The 12,524-nt window shown below is 41.4% G+C and overlaps 1 protein-coding gene across 1 annotated transcript in view; it reads right to left on the reverse strand.

Moving 5' to 3' along the window:
* MYO5B (myosin VB) overlaps nucleotides 1-12,524 on the reverse strand; it is a 335,169-nt gene that overhangs the window by 174,023 nt on the left and 148,622 nt on the right. The window contains 2 exon segments of the mRNA XM_070361628.1: nucleotides 4,714-4,858; nucleotides 9,600-9,771. Of these exon segments, the coding sequence (XP_070217729.1) occupies nucleotides 4,714-4,858; nucleotides 9,600-9,771 (317 nt within the window).

Genomic DNA, 12,524 nt, shown 5'->3' on the forward strand with positions numbered 1-12,524 from the left:
TGGAGACTCAGAAAGCATGTCAACATAGCTGCTCTGAAAGCCCCTGCCTTGAAGGCAGATGTTTCACTTGATTAATCCAGGGTTTCCTAAACTCAACTGACCATCTCTGTACCCTCTGTTAATAGAACACACTTTTCTGCCAAAGTTCACCCAGCTTTCCGGTTCCTCCCCAGTCCGGTCACCCTGTCTCTTAGCTGTATAGTCCACACCAACCCCAGACGCACTTATCACATAGGTTAAACTTTCCTGGGCACTGTCCCCTGACCATGCCTTTTGTGAAAAATAGCTTTTTTGAGATATAATTCACAGAACACACATTCACCCATTTAAAGTACACAATTCAATGGGTTTCAGTGCATTTGCAGAGCTGTGCATCCATCCACGCAATCAATTACAGAAAATTTTCATCACCAGCCCCACCACCACTAAAAACAAAACCAAAAAAAATACTGATCAGCAATCACTTCCCATTCCCCCTCAAACCTCCAGCTCTGGGCAAACACTAATCTACCTCTCTCTCTATATTTGTCCATTCTGGACACTTCATGTAAGTGGACTCACACACTCTGTTCTTTCATGTCTGGCTTCTTTCACTGAGCGTGTTTTCAAGGTTCATCCCTGTGGTACCAAGTACCACATCTTGTTCCTTTCTGTGTGCCATATTCCACTGTATGGACATAACCATATTTTATTTACCGATTGATTGGTTGATGGATTTTTAGGTTTTTTTCTTCTACCTTTCGGCTACTGTGAACAATTCTATGGGAACATTCTATTAAATATGAATGTCTGTGGGTAAGTTTCTGTGTGAATATGTTTTCATTTCTCTTGGAATGTGTTTTCATATCTAAGAACAGAATGGCTGAGTCATGTGATAACACTGTCAAACTTCTGAAGAACTGCCAGACTATTTTGCAAAGCAGCTGCACCATCTTACATTCCCACTAGCAGTGTATCAGGATTCTAACGTCTCCACATCCTTGCCAACACCTGTGAAGTCTTCGCCTACAAACATCCTAAGGGGTGTGAAGCACATGTGGCTGTGGCTTTGTGATTACGCGCTCTAGTTTTATGGTTTTCTGCTTTTTGATGCCACACTGCTGGGGGAACGATCACTCTATTCCACCCACCTAGAGGTCTGCATCTCACCCTACATACCCGACCAATTCATCAAGATCCAGCCTCAGCACTACAGTTTCTTGGACCAGATGTGACAGTCATCCCCAAACTCAATTCAAACGACCCTGAGCGTGACTTCGGTTTACACTTCCTGCAGCTACAGGCTTTTTGGTCTACTGTGTCCTCTCTCTCCAAAAAGACTGTGGGCACCTTAAGAAGTGAGGAGAGGTCTCACATTTCTTAGTTTCCACTTAGGAAGGAGCCTGTCAAATCACTGATACTTTACAAATGTTTGCTGATATGATTTAACCCAGGAGCTGAGGCTAGAATCAGGGGAGGTAAAAGTGAGAGAAAGGGCATTTTGGATCGTGAACAAGGGAGGAGCAGAAATAAAGCAGTGGGCAGTCCATTTCTCACGGGTTAGAAGGCAGAATTCTAGTTTGATGTTTCATGTTACTTCAGCCTTTTTATTCACTGGGAGTCTCCATGTACTCCCAAGCCTAGTCTGAGGTCAACAAGGACAGGGATGCTGAACCAATCATCTTATTATTGTGTCTCCTCATCCTTTCCAGCACAAGACTCTGCAGGAACTCTTGGGATGGGGATGAAGGTCTGGATTTATCCCTTCGAGCTTTAACAGACTTTCCTCATACGCTCAAAGCATCTCGAGTTGGAGAGACGCAGAGTGAACCACATTAAGAAAGAAAATCCAGTCCACAGTGAATCATGAGAAAGAACTGCTGAGTCCAAGGCCAACTGAGTCACGTCACCGCGGGCTGGGCGTCGTTACGTTAGCTGCTTGTACCCTTAGTCACCCAGCTGTTGTGGAGGCTCAGATTCAAAGCACACTGTGTTAGACCACGGCGACTTGATCCACATAACAACCTCTTCAGCAACTTACTGATGAGTCAGGAAGCACACCACACAGTTGGCAGACGAATTGTAAAATGAGTGTGTTTAGTATTCAAAGTTGACAGTGAAGGCACAGAACGGAAATACAGCAAAAACCGTCCCTGCGTCAGACCACTGAGTCTCCCTCTTTCCCTGCAAAGATTCTGCTGGGGCTTCTAATACGCCCCTCGAATCAATAGCAGAAACCCTGAGCTGCTGACAACGGAACTTACTCAAAAATAGCTCTCTCCCCCGAGCCACGTGTGCTGGCCTTATACTTCTTATGCACGTTCATGAGCAAAAATTGCACAAGAATTTCAGCAGCATTATTTTCTACACCCTGGGACTTGGTGGGTAAAACGATTATAAACCTTAAGACCTTAAAGAAAACCCTTAATGAAGCAATTTTTTGTCCACCTTTAACATCCAAACCCCTTAATCATCAAATTCACTCCCCTCAGCAAGATCATATCACTGCCACCCTGGTTGCCCACCCCGTCCCTTCCCACTAATGGGCATGAACAAGGACCCAAACAAGTGAAATAAGCTGAGAGCAGCATAACCGTGTGCACAGCTTCAGGTTCGGAAAGGAAGAATGGAGGCATTCAGTCAAGAGGGTCTACAAGCTGGAGGCAAGAGGGTTCTCAAAGCTGTAGGGGAGCCTCAAGAAGTCTGATAAAGAAGAGCTGTATGGCAGAAACCAACACGACATTGTAATTCTCCTCCAATTAAAAAATTAAAAAAGAAAAACCAACTTCTGATACATTTAAGTGCAACTGGCTAAGAGAGCAAAATGGGATGAAAACTAATATCAAGGGCATGCATGAGAGGACAGTCTCAGGGACCTGGCAGAACCTGTAGCATGGGAGGAGTCATCAGAACCAGGCCATGGTCGCCTTCTATTCTAGAACCACAGGGAACCATCTGTAATGCAGTAAGGATCGTCTTCTTCACATGAAGCAAATGAGGACTCAGCGTAAGTGCTTCTCCCAAGACACCGAAGCCTGTCCAGACCCCAGGTCCCTCCACTGTGCACACACCTGAGTGGGGCCACGTGCTGCGTCACACCACCCCTCACTCTTCCCCGCCACGTGATACGACCCTGAGCACACTTCAGTCTGCAGCATGTGCCTTAATGGCTTACCAAGCTAAGTGACTCCTGGTCACGCCCAGAACATAGTATGTGGTCTTTTTATGACATTAGAGAGGTCAAAGGTCATGACCATTTTAGCTCCACAATCTATCACATTCTGGAGAAATGAAACAGCTGTAGATCATTCTACTTATTATATTGTTCTGGTCTCTGGTCACTGCTTATATTGAATATGGTCATTGTGTTTCTATGAGGAAGCAGATCTTTCACATACCGATCTCCACAGCCAGCAACAAAACATTATAAACCAGTAAGGAAGCTTACAGAACAGTTTTTCCTCATGGAAACTTTCACTGGGCTGAAAATTGTACTCTGACATCTACAGCAGCACAGACCATCTTAAATGGGATTCTCGCTTGCTCCTCTCTACACAGCCCTGCTCCCCACAAAACACTCCTGCTTTTCCTGCTAGCTCTGTAAGATGTTCTCTAGAGGGGACAAGAAAAACTGAGCTGAAAGGATCCAGCATTTTACTGTTAACTGGAAAATGCATTTCCACCAAAACTTTGGTAAAACTATCTTTCCCTATACTATACCTTGACAGTTCAAGAACAGCAGCGTGGTGGTAAATTTTGTGTGTCAGCTTGGCTAGGCCACAGTTTCCAGACATTTGGCCAAATGCTAGTCTGGATACTGCTATAAAGGTGTTTTGTTTTTGTTTTCTCTTTTGAGATGAAATTAACATTTACATCAGTAGACATTGAGAAAAGCAGATCACTCTTCATAATGTGGGTAGGCCTCATCCAATCAGTAGAAGGTCATAAGAGAAAAAACTCTGACATCCCCACCAAAGAGAATTCTGCCAATAGACTGCCTTCAGACTCAAAATCTTGTATGATCTTTTCCCTGGATCTCCAACCTGCCAGCCTAATCCTGCAGATTTTGGACATGCCAACCCCCAACAGCTGCACAAGCCGATTTCTTAAAATAAAAACCTTTCTCTTTACACACACACACACTCTCGAACCCTGACTCATACACTCACCTAGCCTACTTTCTGATGAAACAGACCTGTGCCTATCTCTCTGAGTTAGAAAAGAAGAGCAAAATGAGATCCGCTTACGTGCCTAAGCAGAACACCACTTCCAGGCTAAAAATCTGAAACCACTACGCATTACTGCCGATTTGAAGCTTCTATTTCTGCCCCAAATGCCTGGCACTTTAAGAAGTTGTCAGAGTCTTGGTTCTTTCAAAATGGAGCCTTCAGTGAGATCTATAAAATGAATGTGATGGTATAAAATGGATTCATCACACCTGGAGAAGAGGCGAGATGGCCAAAAGAAAGTCACAGAGAGACGAGACACAAGGCATTAACTGCACTGCTCATCAGAGTCTAAGGAGCCCCTGCTCTCCAAGCCCAGGCTCAGGTTCACAAGAATAAGATGAAGACTTGAGGAAATGTGATTAAGAAAAGAACCCGAGGTTGATTTGGTTTCCAAAACACTTCAAACCCAGAATCACCACTGAGAAAAAGCAGCCCAAGAAGGTGGACACTCCCCTTTCCACCCTCTGACGACCCAGGAGGACTTCCTGGCTAAGGTTATTCTTACCTGGCCATCTGCTTGTAGGCTTCCTCTGCCACAGCAAAGATGTGGGGGTCCATATCCCCCATGTTCTGGCCACTGTAGGCATAGATGACATCTTGACCGTAGATTGGCAACTGATCATAAGGATTAATGGCAACAAGCACAATCCCTGTGAATAGACAGTGTGGTCAGATTCTGATAGCATGGCAGCCTCCTGACATGAGCTTTGTTTTAACACTTTTTATTTTGTATTGGAGTATAGCTGATTAACAATGTTGTGATATTTTCACGTGAACAGCAAAGGGACTCAGCCATACATACATACATGTGTGTTCATTCTCCCCCAACTTCCCCTCCCAACCAGGCTGCCACATAACATTGAGCAAAGTTCCATGTGCTATACAGTAGGTCCTTGTTGGTTATCCATTTAAGATATAGCAATGTGTACATGTTGATCCCAAATTCCCTAAATATCCCTTCCCTGCATCCTTCATCCTGACAACCATAAGTTCATTCTCTAAGTCTGTGAGTCCTTTCTGGTTTGTAAGTTCATTTGTATCAGTTCTTTTCAGATTCCACATATAAGGGATGTCACATGATACTTCTCCTCTGACTTTCTTCACTCAGTATGACAATCTCTAGGTCCATTCATGTTGCTGCAAACGGCATTACTTCACTCTTTTAAATGGATGAGTAGTATTTCATTGTATATACTTACCACATCTTTATTCATTCCTCTGTTGATGGACATCTAGGTTGCTGCCACGTCGTAAATACTGTAAACAGTGCTGCAATGGACACTGGGATGCATGTATCCTTCCAGATCATATTTTCTCTGGATATAAGCCCAGGAGTGGGGTTGCAGGGTTATATGGTAGCTCTGTTTTTAGTTCCTTAAAAAGAACCTCCATCTATTCTCCATAGCGGCTGTACCAATTTACGTTCCCACCAACAGTGTAGGAGAGTGTCCTTCTCTCCACGCCCTTTCCAGCATTTACCATTTGGGGTTTTTGTCATGATAGCCATTCTGGCTGGTATGAGGTGGTATCTCATTGCAGTTTTGATTTGCATTTCACTAATAATTACCGATGTTGAGCATCTTTTCGTGTGCCTCTTGGCCATCTGTATGTCTTCTTTAGAGAAAAGTCTATTTAGGTCTTATCATTTGTTGATTGGGTTGTTTTGATGCTGGTAAGCAACAAAAGCTGTTTGTAAATTTTACAGACTAATCCCTTGCCAGTCACATCACTGGCAAATATTTTCTCCCAATCTGTGGGTTGTCTTTTTGTTTTGTTTACTGTTTCCTTTGGTATGCAAAAGCTTTTTCAGTTTAAGTAGGCCCCATTTGTTTAATTTTGTTTTTATTTCCATTATTCTGGGAGATGAATTGAAAAAGATATTGCTGCGATTTACATCTGAGCATGTCCTGCCTATGTTTTCCTCTAAGAGTTTTATGTCTAGTCTCACATTTAGGTCTTTAATCCATTTTAAGCTTATTTTTGTGTATGTGGTGTTAAAGAATAATCTAATTTTTATTTTTTTACATGTAGCTGTCCAGTTTTTCTAGCACTCCTTGTTGAAGAGACTGCTTTTCCAATACTGTGTAGTCTTGTCTCCTTTGTCATAGATTAACTGACCATAGGTGCATGAGTTTATCTCTGGGCTTTCCATCCTATTCCACTGATCTATATTTCTGGGCTTTCCATCCTATTCCATTGAGCTACATTTCTAGTTTTGCGCTAGTTCCATACTGTTTTGATGACTGCAGCTTTATAGTATAGTCTGAAATCAGAAAGACTGATTCCTCCAGCTCCATTTTTCTTTCTTAAGATTGCCTTGGCTATTCTGGATCTTTTGTGACTTCATACAAATTTTAAGATTTTTTGTTCTAGTTCTGTGAAAAATGCCATTAGTAATTTGATAGGGGTTGTACTGAATCTGTAGATTGTCTTGGGTAGTATACTGACATGAGTTTTAAAGGTCCCTGTTCACTTAAGAAGACAAGATGAACAGGATGGGTCTTAACCAATCACTCAACTAAATCAAGATGTATCCGGGTTTATCAAGCACTCTGCTAGGCTCTAGTGGAGAAAAAAGGACAGGTCAGGCCTCTCTTCAAACACCCTGGAGCATGGAATAAGCACATATGCATGGGCGTACACACACACACGCAGACACACAAACGCTCAACAAACTGAATTCATAAAATAGATGTGTACAAAGTGCTATAGGATCAGAAAAAGACAGTACTGAACCCTGCCAAGAGGTGTGAGGCTTAAAAAAAAATCTCAGAACTAAAATCTTTAAAAGAGACTGTTAAATTTCTCATCTGTATATGGGATATCTTAACTACAATACAAACAACTTGTGAATGGGAAATATGATTACACATCTTAATGTCAAATCTTGGCTCATTATTGTGTGTGACTTTGCCAATTCCTTAACTTCTGAGTGTCTTAGCTTCATGGACTGCAAAATGGGGATGATAATTGCATTTCCCTGGTTATCCTGAGGGTAAAATGATTCATAGAGAGCAATTCAGACCAGCATCTTGCATAGTAAGCACTGAGTCAGCTATTTTTTTTATTATCTCACATCATATTATACCATGTATTATCTTTCATTTTACCACTTTTTCCATCCTGTGTTCCCAAAAGGACACAATTAAAAGATGGACTCAATACATACACGGTGAATGAAGAGTTGTCAAGTCCTTTAACCCTTCAGATCTTTTATAGAAGGACAAGATAAACTGATATTTGAGAATGTGAAAAGAGTTAAAAAAAAAAATTCAATGCTGAAGATAAGACAAACGCATGCCCTTTTCTTTCACATAAAGAAGATTCTGGATCTCAAGGGACCCATGGACACATATAAAAAATGTGAACGTTTCCAGTCCTTTGGGAAAGAGAAGGCAGGAATGGAAAGGGTCACTGCCAAGACAGGAGAGCTCTGCCATTGTGCTCCCTTTGGTTGTTTGAGAAGAAGCACAGTCAAGAGAATGATAAGACAAACTATAGACACATCTGATAAAGGACTGCTACCCAAAATATACAGTGAAAAAAGTGAAAGTGAAAGTCACTCAGTCCTGTCCTACTCTGTGACCCCGTGGACTATACAGTCCATGGAATTCTAAATATACAAAGAACTCTTAAAATCTAACAATAAGGAAATGAACCATCTGATTTAAAAACGGGCAAAAGACCTAAACAAACACCTCACCAAAGAAGATACAGAGATGGGAAACAAGAAGGGGAAGAAGATGCTCCACACCTAAGTCATTGGGGAAATGCCAATTAAGACACCAGTGAGGTAATACCACACCCCTATTAGCATAGCCAAAATCCTGAACACTGATAACACCAAATGCGGAGAGGATAAAGAGCAAAGGAAACTCTTATTTCATCACTGGTGGCAATGCAAAAGGGCACAGCCACTTTGGAAGTTTCTTATGAAACTAAACATAATCTTATCATATAAACAAGTAATCATACTCAATGGTATTTATCCAAAGGAATAGAAAATATATTCACACAAAAACTTGTACATGGATGTTTATAACAGCTATATTCATAATTTCCAAACTTGAAGCAACTAACATGATCTACAATAGGTGAATGGATAAATTATGGTACATTAAACAATGAGATATTCGTGTCATGATGGAATATTATGCAGCCATTAAAAAGAATGAAATAATATTTGCGGCAACATGGACGGACCTAGAAATTGTCATGTTAAGTGAAGTAGGTCAAAGACAAATATGATATTGCTTATGAATAGAATCTGGGGAAAAGTATACAAATGAACTTATTTGTGAAGCAGAGAACAAACTTAAGGTTACCAGGGGGTAAGGCTAGTGTAGGTAGTTAGGGAGTTTGGGATTGACATATACAGAAGCTATAATCAAAATGGATAACCAACAAGGACCTACTGTATATATAGCACAGGGAACTCTGTTCAATATTATATAACAATCTAAATGGGGAAAGAATTTTAAAAGAATAGACACAGGTATATGTATAACTGATATAATTGGGGCTTCCCTGGCGGCTCAGACAGTAAAGTGTCTGCCTGCAATGTGGGAGATCTGGGTTCAATCCCTGGGTCAGGAAGATCCCCTGGAAAGGGAATGGCAACCCACTCCAGTATTCTTGCCTGAAAATCCCATGGACGGAGGAACCTGGTAGGTTACAATCCACAGGGTGGCAAAAAGTTGGACACGACTGAGCGACTTCACATTCATATAAGTGATATAACTGGGGCTTCCCTGGTGGCTCAGCTGGTAAAGAATCTTCCTGCAATGCAGGAGACCTGGGTTCAATCCCTGGGTTGGGAAGATCCCCTGGAGAAGGGAGTGGCAACCCACTCCAGTATTCTGGCCTGAAGAACTCCATAGACTGTACAGTTCATGGGGTGACAAAAGTCAGACACGACTGAGTGACTTTCAGTTTATATGTATAACTGAATCACTCTGTTGCATACCTGAAACTAACACAACACTGTTAATCATCTATACTGATATAAAAATAAAAAGGTAAAAAAAAAAAAAAAATCCAAGCCTGCAATACACTTGCAGCAGTGTACTCAGCAGAGGGAGCAGAGGCCTGAGCCAGGACCCTGGGATGGATTTACTGCCTTCCTACTGACTCCAGGGCTGCGCCTGAGCCATCAAGCCACATGGTGTGGCCCACTTCTTCCCTGGTTGAGCTTTAACACCAATCCTTCCAAAGAGATGTACAGCCGCCTAACTAAGCCACGTGCACTGATTGCAAACTTTCAAGTGAGAGGTACTTATTAATATAAAAGAGAATGAAAGTAGGATTCTTAACCGTTGGAGTTTAACACGTAAAGTCTAAAGATTGGAACCACATTCAAACACACACAGCCAATAGATACCCCCTACTTACCACAGTAAGTGTAGATATGGTTGGACTCCAGGAAGCGGACCTTTAAATTATGCAAAACTGCAGGCTCATGGAGATAGCTAAGGGCAGTTAGGTCATTTTCTCCCACCAGGATATCTGGATTCCGCAGGAAGGGAAGTTGGTTGTTTTGGACATTGATGGGGTACTCCTGAATCTAAGGAAAGGCAAGTGACAGACACAAAAGGCACAGTCATGAATCTTTTAGCCTGGATTCAATGCCCAGTCTTGTTGTCTAGGACCACTACCCATTATGATCATAAATGAAGATAAATGTTTTAAAGAAAGCAAGCTGAACAAAAATTCCTGTGTTGCCATAAGAGACCAGTCCAGATAGAAAATTTGCAGAAAACATAATCTCAGTGTATCAAGTGAATGGCACGAGAAATTCAGGAAGGACAGGTAGATTCAATAAGGTGTTGTTCTGCTTATCAATGCAAAAATACTTACTGAGGCTTTAATTCCATTGCAATAGGAGTGCTGGTCTTTCTCCTACGCAGGAAAGCTTCTTTGGTCTGCCCCATTTAATGCTGGTGCTTCCTTACCCTTTCTCCCATCATCCAGCTCATTCTCTTTGTTTATTATCTTGCAACTAGCCAACTGCTCTCCATGAATTTCATTCAAGTTGTTCACATGTTTTTTCCCAACCTAACTGCTAGCTATTTTAGGGCACTAACTATACTTTGATCTAAAGTATAGTAAGACTTTGATGGGTGTGCATGGGTGTGTGTGTCTGTGATTAGGGATGTGTGATTATGCATCTGAAGGTCAAATCTCAAATGCAACGTGCCACCCTTGTACTCAGCATGCACAGTACTGTGTGTGCTCAGTCGCTCAGGCATGTCCGACTCTGTGCAACCCCATGGACTGTAGCCCGCCAGGCTCCTCTGTCCATGGGATTCTCCAGGCAAGAACACTGGAGTGGGTTGCCATTTCCTTCTCCAGGGGATCTTTCTGACCCAGGGATCTAACTGGGGTCTCCTGCATCGAAGGTGGATTCTTTACCCACTGAGCTATGAGGGAAGCCTATGCACTGCACTTGGACTACATAAATATTCAAAATATGTTTAGGGACAGGATGTTTAACTGATTACATGTACACATGTAATCAACACAAAGATGTAACTAATAAAAGGAAGTGTTCTTTAGCATTTAAACAGGAGGAACATGGCTGCTGCTTACCATGTTTTATCAGAGTGTTAAGTTTCTTATGGTGTTCTTAAAAATCATCTGAGACCTTGCAAAAAGAGTTTCCTCAACACAGCTTATTTTCAAGAGCTCTTGGGTGGGTTCAAGAATATCAATTGTTAAAAATCCCCATGTAATTCTGATCAGGTGGTCTATGAATCACATGTTAAGAATCACTAGTCTTTACAAGTCTTTCAGGAAATTCTATAGATATAGCCTCAATTACAGGGATAACAGTTAATTTCTAAAAGAATATGAATATCAGTGCTCTCTCCTGCCCCACTTTGAGACTTGTACTATCAGATACTAAGGTACATTATTAAAGCTACTATGATATTGGCTTAAATTAAACTACTAATGGTGTTAAAAGAAGCAGATAATTGAAACATAACACCAGATCCAGAAATAAATACAAGCACATATGGGTAAAATTTATTCATAACATTAAAATAGCAAATAAATGGATAAAAGATTTTTCAGTAGTAGGAGGTAAACTTGCAGCCATTTAGGAAAAAAAATTGAGTCAAAGTTCCATTCTTCCCCATATTAAATAAATATTAGATGGGAAAAAAATAAAAATTAAAATCAAAAAGAAAAATAAAACCAATAAGAAAATGTGGGTAAATCTTCACAAAAGCTTTGAAAGAAAGTATCTTTAAAGGGTAATACAAAAGCCAGAACAATGAAGGAAACTATTCATTAATTTGACTACAATCTAAAACTTTAAAACCATCATAAAATACACCACAGGCTAGGCTAAGTCGCTTCAGTCATGTCCCACTCTTTGCAACCCTATGGACCGTAGCCCGCCAGGCTCCTCTGTCCATGGGGTTCTCCCAGCAAGAACACTGGAGTGGGTTGTCATGCCCTCCTCCAGGGGATCTTCCCAACCAGGGACTGAACCCACGTCTGCTATGTCTCCTGCACTGGCAGGCAGGTTCTTTACCATTAGCATCACCTGGGAAGCGCTTAAAACACACACCATGTGCAGGGGAAACTGAGAGAAGGGGACAGTTATTCTGCATTATTTAAGGAACTAACATCCTTAATAATCAAAGAGTTATAAGAAATTAAAAAGAAAACCAATACTCCAACAGAAAATTGGGCACAGAATACAAGTCACAAAGAATTACTAATGGATAATATACAAAGAACTATTCAGCTTTACCAACAGTGAGAGAGAAGCAAATAAAAGATTATTTAGAGCCACTATCCATCAAGTAAGCAAAGGTATGAAAACTGACAGGACCTCAACCTGGAAGGGTGTGGGCAAAAGGGCTCAGACTGATTTAACCTTTCTGGAGGGCAGCTGGCAACGCTTTATCACAATTTTTCATAAATATTCTTCGCCACCAGGAGACAATCTTACAAATGATCAAAGATAGCAACTCCCGAAGCTATAAATATGAAAGTAAAGCACAACACGGACCTGTATTTACAGTCAGGGAGCTGCCAGAGCATTCTGCTGCACCTAACAAAAGGCACGTTATCGAATGAAACCTATAATAGGATTCCAGTGATTTTAAACTATATATTAAAGTCTGTCTGGAGAAGGAAATGGCAACCCACTCCAGTATTCTTGCCTGGGGAATCCCATGGACAGACGAGTCTGGCGGGCTGCAGTCCGTGGGGCAGCAAAGAGTTGGACACGACTGAGTAAATAATGGAAGTCTAGCTGGAATAATCTCCCCACGAAATACCAATGGTTATCTGTGTTAGGTT

This window comes from Bos mutus, chromosome 24 (genome assembly GCF_027580195.1).
Source record: "Bos mutus isolate GX-2022 chromosome 24, NWIPB_WYAK_1.1, whole genome shotgun sequence".
NCBI classification, from domain to species: Eukaryota; Metazoa; Chordata; class Mammalia; order Artiodactyla; family Bovidae; genus Bos; species Bos mutus.